This window comes from Rhododendron vialii, chromosome 1a (genome assembly GCF_030253575.1).
Source record: "Rhododendron vialii isolate Sample 1 chromosome 1a, ASM3025357v1".
Lineage (NCBI taxonomy): Eukaryota > Viridiplantae > Streptophyta > Magnoliopsida > Ericales > Ericaceae > Rhododendron > Rhododendron vialii.
In genome coordinates this window covers 45,579,394-45,593,146 of record NC_080557.1, presented here as the reverse complement: position 1 = coordinate 45,593,146, position 13,753 = coordinate 45,579,394, and the positions used below count along the sequence as shown (strand labels likewise).

General features: G+C 40.8%; 1 protein-coding gene across 1 annotated transcript; it reads left to right on the top strand.

Moving 5' to 3' along the window:
* Positions 1–6,270: 6,270 nt before the first annotated feature.
* On the top strand, positions 6,271–8,508 carry LOC131320702 (probable indole-3-pyruvate monooxygenase YUCCA8). The gene is made up of 3 exons (XM_058351503.1): positions 6,271–7,026; positions 7,383–7,754; positions 7,996–8,508. The coding sequence occupies exons 1-3, from the start codon at positions 6,364–6,366 to the stop codon at positions 8,218–8,220; spliced, it is 1,260 nt and encodes a 419-aa protein (XP_058207486.1). The 5' UTR covers positions 6,271–6,363; the 3' UTR covers positions 8,221–8,508.
* The last annotated feature ends 5,245 nt before the right edge of the window (positions 8,509–13,753 follow it).

Sequence of the window (13,753 nt, the reverse complement as noted above, 5' to 3'; positions counted from 1 at the left end):
TCAGACAAGAGCCCATTGGTGATTTTTTTAAGCACTTTAGATTAGAAAATTGATTCCATATTTTCCTAATTGATGCACAAACACTTTTGGTTTTTTAGTGGATGAATTTATGAAACAGTCCCTACATGCATACACTTTTTATAAGTTTCAAGGACGGTTTCGTAAATTCCTCGGCTAAAGTCGAATGCCTATGGAAAACTGGGAGTCTATGACCGTAGGGGGCTGTCTTTTAGTCACCCTGGGCAGGCCATGGAGCTGGATGAGGAGGATTTCTAGGTTGGTGGGTGGGAGGCTTGGGAGCAAAAATGACCTAAACCCTTATCAAATCATGGATATATGCATGTGACTCTCCTTTTTTTTTCTTATAAATACGCTTTGTATTTTTTCTATGAGGTTTGTGCTTATACAACATATTTTTTTAGAAAAACGCTATCAGAATTCTTTGTACAGAATGACGTGGTTCGATATTGAGCAGTCCGCTTTTATCTTCAATAACCATGACAATGACTCGAGATTACAAATACGAAGTTACGTATTTTTCTGTTTACGTGAAATTATATATGTAAGAATAAAGTTTTATAAGCTTAATTTTAAAAAAAAATGGGATTGGGGGTGGCTAAAGCATATTGGTGGAATGATGATACAACTCATTCCAAAGCCCCTTTAATTTGATCAAATGAATGCTTCCCGAGAACATAGTTTCAAATCTTATAGAAATGCCAAAGTTTCAAATCTTATAGAAGTGCCAAACTAATAGGATCCCCCAGTCCTTTCATGAAAAGAAGAGAGTTCACAATATCAAGGTTTTCTTGCACATGCTCCCCTCTTCTTCCCAATATGGTTTTTTTTCTTCAATCAATTGAACACCTAGTGTGTGTGTGTGTGTGTGTGTGTGTGTGTGTGTGGGGGGGGGGGGGGGGGGGGGGGGGGGGGGGGGGGGCGCGGAACACACTTCCCAACTCGAACCTCTTGATGCAGATATTATGAATAGAGATTCATATAATATGTATGCTTGATGATTAATCCTATTCTGTTGACCTTCGGGATCAGAGTAATGATTAATAGAGACAGTTGGGAGCATTCGTATTTTATAGTCAAAGGTGAAATTCTGGAGGCATCCTTCAAGAGGAATACCAATGCGTCATCGTGGCATTGCCTACTTTCCTTTTTCGTGCTCATGTAGTGCGGTTTGCTATGCCCGTTGACAAACACGTGCCGTTTCAAGTGTACTTCCCGTCATGCTTTGCTACTATAGGGGGTGGTCTCCCCCCCTTGGGAAGCCGTGGCCACCCGATGCCAGGTTCCAAGGCACGTTGCTATCGAGACCACTCGGCAATTCTTGGTATAACATCTATGTTTAAATTGGCTTCCTTTTTTATTATCTAGGTGTATGTCCGGGTCAACTTACATATACTTCAACTAATTATGGGGTCCAATTCCACCGTCCACATGTGGAGGTCCCAATTAGAGTCAAGGCAAACTGTATGAATTAATTCTAAAAGAGTTCATATATAACACCTGAGAGATTTTAAACATAAGATTTTAAGAATGAGTGAACTCCTAAAGTGTCAGTTACTATGAAAAGAGATGCATGCTTGATGATTAGCTTAAATTAGCCTTAAACCCTATGTATACTTTCTAATCACCACCTTATGAGAAATTTTTGGGTGCCAGCAGGGTACCACACGCGTGGTATCAGTCGGCGATTCGGACCGTTCAAACGTGTTTTGGACAGGTTCAAATTTTAGAGAGAAAAAAGAGGAGAGAGAGTGGTGGAGTGAGGTAGAAAGAAGAAATAAATTTAGACCATCTAAACGTGTTTGGACGGTGCGGATCGCCAACGAATGCCATCACGTGGTACCCACTCGAAACCCAAAAACTTCTCCCATCCTATAATCCATGCAACAAAAGTGCGCTCAAATCCCACTCACTTTCATAATCACGAGGACGCGTGTCAAATTAATTAGAGGTCACGACTCTAGAAAAAGCACAAATCGACACGTATCCTAAAACAAAAACTAGGGGTAGATTTTTTATTTTTTTTATAATTCTGGTATCTGGACTAGTATATGCGCACGTCAACAAATTCTGAGAGCACAATCTTACCGCCCACTTGCGAGGAGCCCAATTAAAGTAGCCCCAGATAAATTGATAGCACCTGAAAGATTTCGAACCTGAAATCTTAAAAAGAAGCAAACTCTTAAGTTTTAGGCCTTCGTCACTAAGCCAACCTGTTTGCCTTTAATTCATGGAGATTTCTTGTACGGAAGGACTCACAAATCTATTACTCCATCCGTCTCATTTTCATTGTCCATTTTTTAATTGTTTATATTTATCTATAATGTTTTTCATAATTTTGAAAATTTTGCATAGATCCATATTGCATTTTTTTCAAGATCAACACAAAAAGATATAGGTAAAAAATATAAAAGAGACAAATAAAATAATAAACAATGAAAATAGGACCGAGAGAGTATGATTATTCGGCAGAAATTAACTATAACTAGAGAAAAGTAGCCTTAATTTATGTTTTTGTTTTTGTTTTTTTTTTGTTTTATTCCCATTATGTTTTGGAAGAAGAGTAAGAAATTTTATTAATAATAAGGAGAGTAGAAGAAACAGACATTATAGGACTACCCTACAAGAGATTCAGAACAAAGACCAAACAAGTAACAAAAAAACAAACCGCCTACTCCCAAAAAGAATACAGAAGCAACTAAACGTACGTATTCATGAATAAAGTTCCTCTAGCACTTGAAAAAATCATTAGAAAATCACGAGCAGGACAATAATACTAGCGTACCACACAATGTTGCGGTGCACGAAATTCACGAGGATGGTTTGCAACTATCTTCCCTTCTTTTGTCAAATCATTTGTTTCCCTCAGTACTCGTATATGTCGTTCATTTGGAAAGAGGCAGGAAATTAAGGAGTGGGGACGCCACATGGCACCAATGAGGTACGAACCACGAGCCATGCCTTGGACGGCAGGGATGGGCTTTAAGCTTGACTCGTGGCCCCGAAACAGCGTTAAGAAGTCAGCGACCCCCATGCCTATAGGCTTGTGCTGTGGGTTCCACTAGGAAACGAGACCCTGGGATGACGTTATCCCCTCCGACAAGGGCTGCTAAAAATCAACTAAGCAAGCTACTCGAGTTAAGTTCATGATCTCTCGTTTAAAGGACGTTTGAGATCCGGTTTGTCACGCGAACAAACTAAGCTTATCAGTTACTACTTGAAACTCATTAATAAAGTTTTCAAGGCTCGAACAAGTTATTACCTAGTTCGTTCCACTTATGAGGTATAAAAAAAAAAATCGAGCAACTCGAGACTATTAAAGCTCGCTTGAGATACTTTGTCTCGTAATCTATCCGAGTTTGAACATTTTTGCCAAAAAAAAAACTGTTGAGTTTTCGAATCAAACTTGATCAATCATATGTTCGATCGGCTCCCCTACCTCCGACCTGGGCGCTCTCGAATCTCAAACTGTTTAATTGTGGCCACTAGAATCACAAATTAGAAGGAAAAGTCTCCCTCAGTGTTCCCCAATTCTCATTTCCGTTTGAACGAAAACAAAAAAATCTCATTCCAATCACTCTTTTGACCTTGTGTAGCAGTTAATGCATTATAAAGAAACGTCTGCCAACGTTGACAAAGGAATCCCCAATATAATTGGAATTTTAGAACCCCTTTACCAACGGAACTAATAGTGAAGGAATATATAATTTAAGAAACTAATAGTGAAGGAATATATAATTTAAGAGAATATGCAATTTCATCGATCGGCCTAATAACAAAGGATTATGCCAATGGTATATATTGTGCGTTCATACTCTGTAGGATTATTCATCCGATGCTTGATTAACGTAAACTGTAAGAATTTTAACGTAATAGGGACGTGTGGTCACTTTGGATCAGGAACGAAATCAAGATTTTTCATACGAGGGGGCAGGCAACATGAACAATAAAATTTTGAAATTCCAATGTTTAAGAATATAAAATATCTCTTGTTAAAAGAAAAAAAGAATATAAAATATTTGAACAACAAAATAATACCTATTACAAAACACAATATCTAGGTGATTTTTACAAACCAAAAACAACTAAATTAAAGGTGAAAAAATAAAAGTTTTCCTAATGTTATACCTCAAGCATGTTTCAAGATAGAATTTAACGATACCTTAGATCTGAAAGTCATCTATGATTGAATTGGAACTAATTGTTGGAGTAATTTCCTTCTCATTAAATATAACCAAAGCATTTGAGAGACTCATCCTACATCCGAAGCATGTGTTTTAACAATATTTATAATTGAAAATGTCATTTATATCCACTATTTTTATTTACTGGGAGGCCACCATGTATAATTTTGATATTCAAACAAAAAAAAATTATAAAAATTCGAAACCACGGCCCCCATACACTGTAGTGTGAAACCGTCTTTGCTTTGGATATGGAGTACAACCCAATTTGACAAGAGGGTGTGCTTCCCTAACTAAAATAAATACTCCATTCGTCCCAAAAATAAATGTCCGATCCGCAAAACGAAAACTTAAAAATAATAACAAATTTTCCAAGAAAACTTAAAAAGAGCCTTAGCAGAACGGGCCCAAAATAAAACAAATGAACGACCCTTAAAGTACTACTAATTCATTTGTTTTACCTAAAAAAACTGTAAATAAATAAAAAAAATGTATGTTTTCTTCAAGCCTGACTCAAATCCAGTGGATTTCACAAAATAGAGAGGGAGAAAAATTTGCAAACCAAAGATCAAATCCAAACTCTATACGTCAAAGGAAGTAAGGCGCAATAATATTATAGTGACCACGTTTTGAATAGCAACTGAATTGTCATTCCTGAATCATCACGGATCAACCCCTTGGACTAATTGATTATTTACTCCTGCCTTCTGCATTGTGATTGTTTGTAGCCGCACAAATTAAGGTTCTTTAGATTCTTTTTTTCATGCAATTAAATATGCATGCAGTGACATAGGTAAAACTTTATGGAATTTGAGGCAAAATTAAAATAGAAGGCTTGCAAAACACATCTTATTTTGCTTTGGTCAGGGAATACGCAAACAACCTTGCTATTGACACAGATAAATCATGCACAGATCGCTATGTGGGGTTCACTATCGGTCCCGCACAAACGATCCGAGCTGTTCATTAAATTTTAATATTTTTTTCAAAGACCCCAGCGAAAAAATTAGCTCAAATCTGATGCCCAAAAGTACTCAATCTAAGTTTTCTTGTAGGTCCAATTGTTTGTGTGGGACCCGTAGTGGGTCCCACATCGTGATCTATGCGCTGATTGTCTGTGTCGTCAGACTTACAGTATACGCAAACAACGTATAATTCATAAAAATGTTTTTGAACAATTCAACCAAATCGGTCAAGCTAAATTATAAGTAATTATTATGTTACTTATATGAATGTTGTTTAACTTGATGCATATGCATACGAAATATAAGTATGTGAGCAGTGTGCTATTCCTATATTACCATCACTTAAAAAAAAAGGGTAACAATGGCAAAGTTGAGTGACGGCCATGTCCTAAATCAAGTCACATAATCTTTCGGTGAAACTCTCTGCTCGAACTCTTTATCGATCTTAACTCTCGTAAATTTTAGTAGTTTTAAATATTTTTGAAACGTGTTTCTCGCAAATCACTTTCTAGCTCGCTCTCGTTTTCTCACGCTTACATGGCTTATTTCCATATATACAATGGAAAAGCTTCATTGAAGTTACAGTAAATTCCTGAGAGTATTGAAAGTAATAAGAAAACCGTTAGTAATTTCCAAGAATAAGCTACGCCCGCTTCAGTTTCCAAAGGTAGAGTATGATTAATTTACTCCTTGCTTTGATATACTAACAGATAGATTTACACACCCGGATTGCTTCAGTGGTCCGGACGGATGCCTAGACTTTAAAAGCACTTCTTCAGGTCTTGGATTCGATTCTTCACCGGATAAGTACCCTGAAGTAAGTGGGGGGCCGTGACTGGTGTTGCCGTGCTAGCTCCCCCGAAAGTTTGGGTTGCACAATCAGATTCATTTACTAGTCTGGCTGTAGGGTTGTTTTTCCGTTAAAAAAAACCCAGAAAGATGTGGAATAAAGTAATCCGAGGACTGGTCTTGGGTTTCATAATTTTAGAATGAGTCTCAAGAGCCATTAACTAGCCAGTCTCATCTCTCATGGCCCAAACCACCCCTTATTTAAGCACCCCCACCCCCCTCTCCCTCCAAACACAAACTCAAACACAATATCTTCGCTTCAAACCTCAATAACATCTCTCTCTCTCATTACCCTTTCGCAACACAAAATACACTAACAACTTCCCCTTACACTCGAACTTGCAAAAATGTTTGAATTTTCCGGTGACGGCGACTACTTGTCGCGCCGTAGCGTTTGGGTTCATGGCCCGGTCATAGTAGGGGCCGGGCCGTCGGGGCTAGCCGTGGGAGCTTGCCTGAAAGAACAAGGGATTCCCTTTGTAGTCCTCGAGAAAGCAAGTTGCATTGCATCTTTATGGCAAAACAGGACTTACGATCGCCTCAGGCTTCACATCCCCAAGAAGTTCTGCCAGCTGCCAAAGCTCCCATTCCCCCAAGAATTCCCTGAATACCCCACCAAGAAACAGTTCATAGACTACCTCGAGTCGTACGCAAGCCGGTTCGACATCAAGCCTGAGTTCAACGAGTGCGTGAAGTCGGCCAAGTACGACGAGGCCTGCCAGTTGTGGCGAGTCAAGACCGTGTCCGCAGCCGGGTCGTCTCGCACCGAGGTCGAGTACATTTGCCAGTGGCTTGTGGTGGCGACCGGTGAGAATGCGGAGTGCGTGGTGCCGGAGATTGATGGGTTGAAGGAGTTCTCTGGCGAAGTCATCCACGTCTCCGAGTACAAGTCCGGCGAAAAGTTCGCCGGGAAGCGGGTTCTGGTCGTGGGTTGCGGCAATTCCGGCATGGAAGTCTCTCTTGACCTCTGCAATTACAATGCCAAACCATCCATCGTGGTCAGAAACTCTGTAAGTCCAGAAAACAAGTGTGTTAACACTACATTCCTTTTGTAGAATGTGGGGGCCTGTTCACAATAAATGCAGCCCGAACAACATTCTGTATGTACCTTTGTTCTTGTGCAATTTTAGTTACAGGATTGCACAATAATCTCTTCTCAAGGAGGCTTTTTCGTGTAATCCTGTAGCTGACATTACACGGATACAGACATTACACGGATACAGATGTACAAACATTTTGGGTATATGTGACCTGAGGTGTGGGAAACAAAAAAGTACTTGACCTTACTTTAAGGAAATCAAAACAAAACAAAACAAAAAAAACATGAAAAACAGTTCTCATGGGTTATACCTCTTATGACGTGCAGGTTCATGTATTGCCAAGGGAGTTTTGCGGGAAGTCGACGTTCGAGTTGGCGATGATGATGATGAAGTGGCTGCCTCTGTGGCTGGTTGACAAGATCCTGTTGATTCAGGCATGGTTGATACTGGGAAACACAGAGAGCTATGGGCTGAAAAGGCCGTCAGTTGGTCCAATGGAGCTCAAGAATGCCAAGGGGAAGACCCCTGTTCTTGACGTTGGTGCCCTGCAAAAGATCAGATCAGGTGACATCAAAGTGGTTCCTGGAATCAAGAGGTTCTTAAAAGGTGCTGTGGAGCTCGTTAACGGCGAAAAACTCGAGATCGACTCGGTCGTTCTTGCCACCGGGTATCGCAGCAACGTCCCGTACTGGTTACAGGTGAGAAAATGTTCCATTATTTTCCCCCTCTTTTAACTTACCGACCCTTTGGATCGTGAGAAATGACGAGAAACAAAAAGGTCATGGTCGTAAAAATTCATCATTTTTTCACTGTTTCTCGTCCCTTTCTCGCTGTCCGAAGGGGCTGATAGTATTATTTTAAAAGTTGACAGTTATGGTTGTTGGTCTTTTTGTCCATTTCATCATACATCAGCTGATCTTGTTGTTTTCCACCGTCCAGGAAACTGAATTCTTTTCCCAGAATGGATTCCCAACGTCACTATTTCCGAACGGGTGGAAAGGGAAATCTGGTCTCTATGCAGCAGGGTTCACCAAGAAAGGGCTATCCGGTACATCTGCAGATGCTATCAAAATCGCGCAAGACCTTGAAGAGGTCGTTGTTGAAGATTTGAAGCAGAAACAGCGGAAAGTCTCTTGCCATCGACGGTGTATTTCGCAGTTGTGATCACCCAAGTTTCTATCTAGGCTAATTGTCATCGACGGTGTATTTCGCAGTTCTGATCACCCAAGTTTCTAGCTAGGCTAACTTTCCCTCTCAGTTCTCACTGTAGATAAAAGTGGCATTTTTTGGTTTGTAAAGATAGAACAATCATGTACAAATACAAAGAAAGAACCAAACTACAAATAGGACAGAGACCAGCACTCCCCCCCACAAAAGTCCATGTTTTGACCAATGTTTTGGGCATTTTGTATACTGAGGGTGATCAACTATAATGACAAAAGATCTTCCCCTCCTCTCTCTCTCTCTCTCTCTCTCAATTAATTTTCAAGTTGCACTTACGATTCTAGGCAGTAACGCAGCTTGGCAAGATTGGTTTCGGGTATTGATGGTGATTCTCAAATATCAAAGCATAAACTGTGATAAAATGAGAGAGAATGCAATAGGAATAGATGTAGAAGAAATAAAAAAAGATAGCGAGATCTTTCATTCTCAATTAAAGATCCATGGTGAATCAAACGAGTTATCGATCAAAGAATGTTCTAACGTTTCAGGTTAATTCAGTTCCCCGTTAATAGTTCTACCAAGTTTTTTGCGACAACTTGGCCCGGTCCAGCTGACCATGGATCTCCTTTCGGCCTGAACACTTGGTCTTAGAAGGTATACCTAAGAAGGTGACATGTAGTTCTCACTCGCGCACTTCCCCCAAATTTGGGGCATTACAATCTTTCCCAACGTCGGCGTTGCGTAGTCCCAGCAACCTCCCCTGGTGTCCGTGGTGGCAGAATGCATTCTACGTACCTTTCACTTGGACGAGGGTGAGGCTCTGATACGACTAATGTCACCCCCCAAATCCAGGAGCATGACGGGCTTCGTGTTCTCTCTCTTCATTAACTGCTTATCTGTCCTACTACATTATTTTCATCATCCTCAACAGAAACTAGGAGTATAATCTATAGATAGAATCTTACCTACATTATTTTCCCTGCATACCTATCGGACTTCCTTTCAAGGAGTTGCCCCCACTAATTCAATGTTATCAGATCAGCAACTTGCTGATCAACATCTATAGGCAGATGGGTAGGTCCCCTTAAAGGGTGATAGGCCCCACCTCCATCATACTCACTACCTTGTTTCTCTCTCTTCTGAACAATGGCCGAATTCCATATGGCTGCATAATACTCTTCACTGATTACATAGTATAGTAAACAAAATAGTTGTGAAAGTTTCTGTTGCCTAGCACATGGATAGAGCCACAAGGCCTCAATGATAGGCAAAGCTAAATGTTCTCTGTAAAGCATCAAAAAAAATTCAGCTGGAATTCACATACACTAGCAGAACTATTGCCTAAATATAAAACTGCAAAGAAGGGTTCCATCAAAAGACCAAAAAAACGAGGACTGATCACTTGCAAACTCCTAATAGGTTCACAAAGATCGAGTCTAGTTGATATAGTTTTTGCATGCTAGTTTAGTCGTTTTCCGTTTTCCACCTTCGTTTTCTCATCGTTTTTAGTGAGAAAAAGTGACGAAAAATTTTCAGTTCTTGTACTTGTATCTTTTTCATTGTAGTACAAAACAATGTCCAGAAACTCTAATACCTTGGTGTTTCCTGATAAGTGACTTGTTTTGAATTGGTTTTCCTGAACACACTTCGCCTAATAAGCTGCTATGTTCTATGATAGATCAAAACCAAAAACAGAAACGACGACGATATCCAACAGGTTAGCAAACCATTTCCAGCACAACCCCGGGCATTGTTCTGGGTATGTCCAAACAGAGTCTGGAGACGAGCCATATGTGTCCTGTACCATGTACCCGAAACTACAAAAAGGCTTTTCATTTTGGTGGCCCATCTACCCTCTTCACTACCGCACACTCAAATCTGGAACGCTATTTTCTTCCCAGTTGATTGCACCCACCAGCTGCATATTGGGTCCTGTTCCATCTGGGATCACTCAAATGCTTTAGCAACCTCATAGCCACCTTCTCATCTGGACATTCCAACTGACTCATCAAAAAAGAAAGGGAAAACAAGAGACATGGGTTGGCAACCAGGCTCACTTTCTACTTTCTCAATCCCATCAAAGGGCCCATTTGCTTCTACTTGTTACTGGTTCACTCACCCCGGACTGGCTGTTAGAATTACTTTCAGTACATTATATCAACTTGCAGCTTGGATGGCTACCACAGTATATATCACTAATGCGCAGCCCTACAAAAGAAAAATATTATCTCAAGTTGGATTGGTAATTTAAGCATATTGGATGATCTTGATCCATTCCTTTGTATCATAGTGGCTTGATTGCGCAGATCTCTAGTAATGAATGCAAGTGCCAATGCTGACACCAAACCTGGTGAACCTGCCTGGCTGCCAAACCTGCCTGATCAATCACCCAGTTCAGCAACTAGTTCCAACCCAATATCATCAAAATTATTGCTACAGCATGCACTAAAAGTTCCTTACATAAAATGAATAGTGTTAGAACTACAAAAAATTAAAAATGTAGTGGTCCGAATATTCTGGTTCGGCCATGTCTCCCACGATGCTCCCTTGAAGCTCAGGCTCGGCCATGTCTCCCTCGATGCTCCCTTGAAGTTTAGGCTTGGCCATGTCTCCCTCGATGCTCTCGGCCATGTCTCCCTCGATGCTCCCTTGAAGCTCAGGCTCGGCCATGTCTCCCACGATGCTCCCTTGAAGTTTAGGCTCGGCCATGTCTCCCTCGATGCTCCCTCGAAGCTCAGGCTCGGCCCAGAGCTAAGCAACTGGGCTCGGCCACCATTTGGGGGCTGCTACGCAGACGACGTTCGCCTAGCCCGAATTCCCTTCGGGCTCGGCTACCCCCGCGATCTTACGGGCTCGGCCACCTGCACACTCACGTGTCGCCCCGCGTGCTGAGGCGGTTACACCAAAGGATAATCATGAGCGCACGTGGAATGTGCCAGCTCACACCAAAACGGTTACCAGATTCATCCGGTGACGTCACGACGACGCCACCTGGCCCGCACAAGGCACGTGCCCGTGCTTGGAAATCAAGTCAGGGAGCTCTATAAATACCTAGCGATGGTAACCCTAAACAGGTACATGCTACTGCATACTCACTATCATAATCTTCGGCCTACTCTCTCTGCACATTACTTATCCTCACGCCGGAGGGCCTTGCCGGGACAACCCCCGGTCTGGTCTTTAGTCGTGCGCTTACTGTGCAGGCTAGGAGAAGACTCAACCATCAAGCCACCAACGGAGGAGAAGATTGAGGATCACGGGCCACACAAAAAATTAGGAAGGAATCACCGGGACATTTCTTTATGACTCTTCCTATTACTTTGACTGTCTCAATGTTCTTCCTATTTTTTCCATACGATGCTCTCCCTTATATTTCCCATAGTCATTGGCATGGGCTGAGTTATCACTACAGTAGTAAAATAAACTGTCAAAACATATCTTATTTTGACAGAACGGAGGTTGACACTGTAATATATAGGGTGAAAGCCTTTGCGCAATGGCAAAAATCTGGGGTGCCAAGCATCAGAAACACGGGTCTCAATCCCTTTCCTGGCACTTCCAAGTAAACGGAGAGAGGAGACCGGAGCGCAACAGTGGCTAATGTCCTTTTAGAGATTGATTTACACTGAAGAATAGCTCGTATCATTTCCCAGCTAGATTGGCCAAGAGAACTAGCCCATGCAGTCTTTTAACCGAACGTCCATCCAAACCATCTAATTCCACAGTGCCTTCTAATCATTTCCAAGTTAGTATCAAGACTCCCATTTTTTGTCCAGAGAAAATTATACGGGTCCTCAGATTGAGGTTTTGCACTGTATAATAAGGCCAAAAGAAGGCAAAGCGTGTTTCGTTATGGATAATGGGCTTGATCTTGGTGTGATGACGGTCCTTATAAGATTAGTTTTTCATGGTTCCTAGAGGTCCTAAGTTAATTTGGCAAACGCTAATTCAATAAGTGTTCAGTTGAAGTGACTGAACAAAAATAGCCACATGTTCCAGAACCCAAGAGGCTATTTTTATTCAAAAACCGTGTTGGGTAGTGGATATGGATTCGATTCAAATGATATGCGAAAACACTACATATCCGTTGTAATAATAATGATGATGCAAACTACGATTGGGTTGAATAAAGATGGGATATGATAATTTACCCTCAACCCTGGCCAGCAAAAAGAGTTGTGGAAATTTTTTACGAGTTCTTGGCTTGGCTGCTGTAGCAAACCTTGTTTCAACACCTTCGTTAAATACATAAACAACTTCCACTCCTGTGTCAAACCTCTGTGCCATATCCATTTCCAGTTTATTATGTCATAAAAAGCCAAAAGTATTTTGTTAATAATGTAATGATCACAAACAAACCAAAACATGTACCGAATTCAGGACTAAATGCCTCTCCATTTAGTCTCCACTGGAAGATAAACCATAGATTTATCAATCACCAAAAATTTCTAGTTAATGAGTTTGACAAATTACTATATCTCTCAAACAAACTGAACATTGGGACAAAGTAGTACTATTTCTTCTGTATGAGGAACTAAGAAAAAAAAACCACTACCATTAAATTCAAGAATCAGCCTTGAGTTCTTCTACAGTCCACATGTTCAGCTCAGTCCGCATGTTCAGCTCCAAAGATACAGTGACGTGCTCTTCTACAGCTGAGAACCAGTTATCCTCCTTGGGCATGTAATTGCTTGTATACCACTGACAGATTGCTCGAGCAATGCCTATTACATAAAGTCCACAGTCGTATCCATTTGATTGTTGTGGCGTTGGGCACTCTAAGAAGCTAGGTTCAGCAGAAGGGGCTCCCATCGATTCGGTTGCTCTTCCTTTGTCCTTTTTTTTCTTGCTTTTGCCTCCTCCTTAGTACAAAATCCTTGTCAGTAAGAACCTCTTCGGTGCCCATGAGATGGGTCTGCAGATAGTGATAAACCAAAGGAAAAAAATCCAGTATGAGTCAAAGCATCAAGCCAGCAAACCTGACAAGTGACCGGATTATTACAATGAAACTATGGATGCATGACATCTGGTAGTTCACCCGTTCACGAAGGTGGATAACTTCTTAAGTTTCACATAACCAAATCAAATCTACAACACAAATAGTATGCAAATCCAAAGAGCTGCATCGACTTACCGAAGGGGGGAAACAAAAAAAAAAAGAAGTAAAATAAGAGCCGCACCAGAATGTTTAGAATGCCAGTATCGACAAATAGGAACTACAGTGTTCCTTCCCTTTTATCAGGAGTGTTTCATATTCTACAAAAGCCCCCCAAATCTGAATCTTTTTTAAGGCTACCATTGCAGCTTGTTAAGCATTTTTTCAGTGTTCTTTTAGGCTGCTTTGTTTGTCTACGTTCCTTTTAATCTTGCTTACTTTATACATAGCCTTGGATTCTTAACTTTCCTAAATCTAGTAACTAAATTTTCCTTCTTAATTTTCCTGTTCACAACTCCAAAAAGTTCTATAAACTCAACTTTTTCCCCAAATTCATATCGTGTAGAATTTATTTCGACGTACTTATTTCATTGGTTT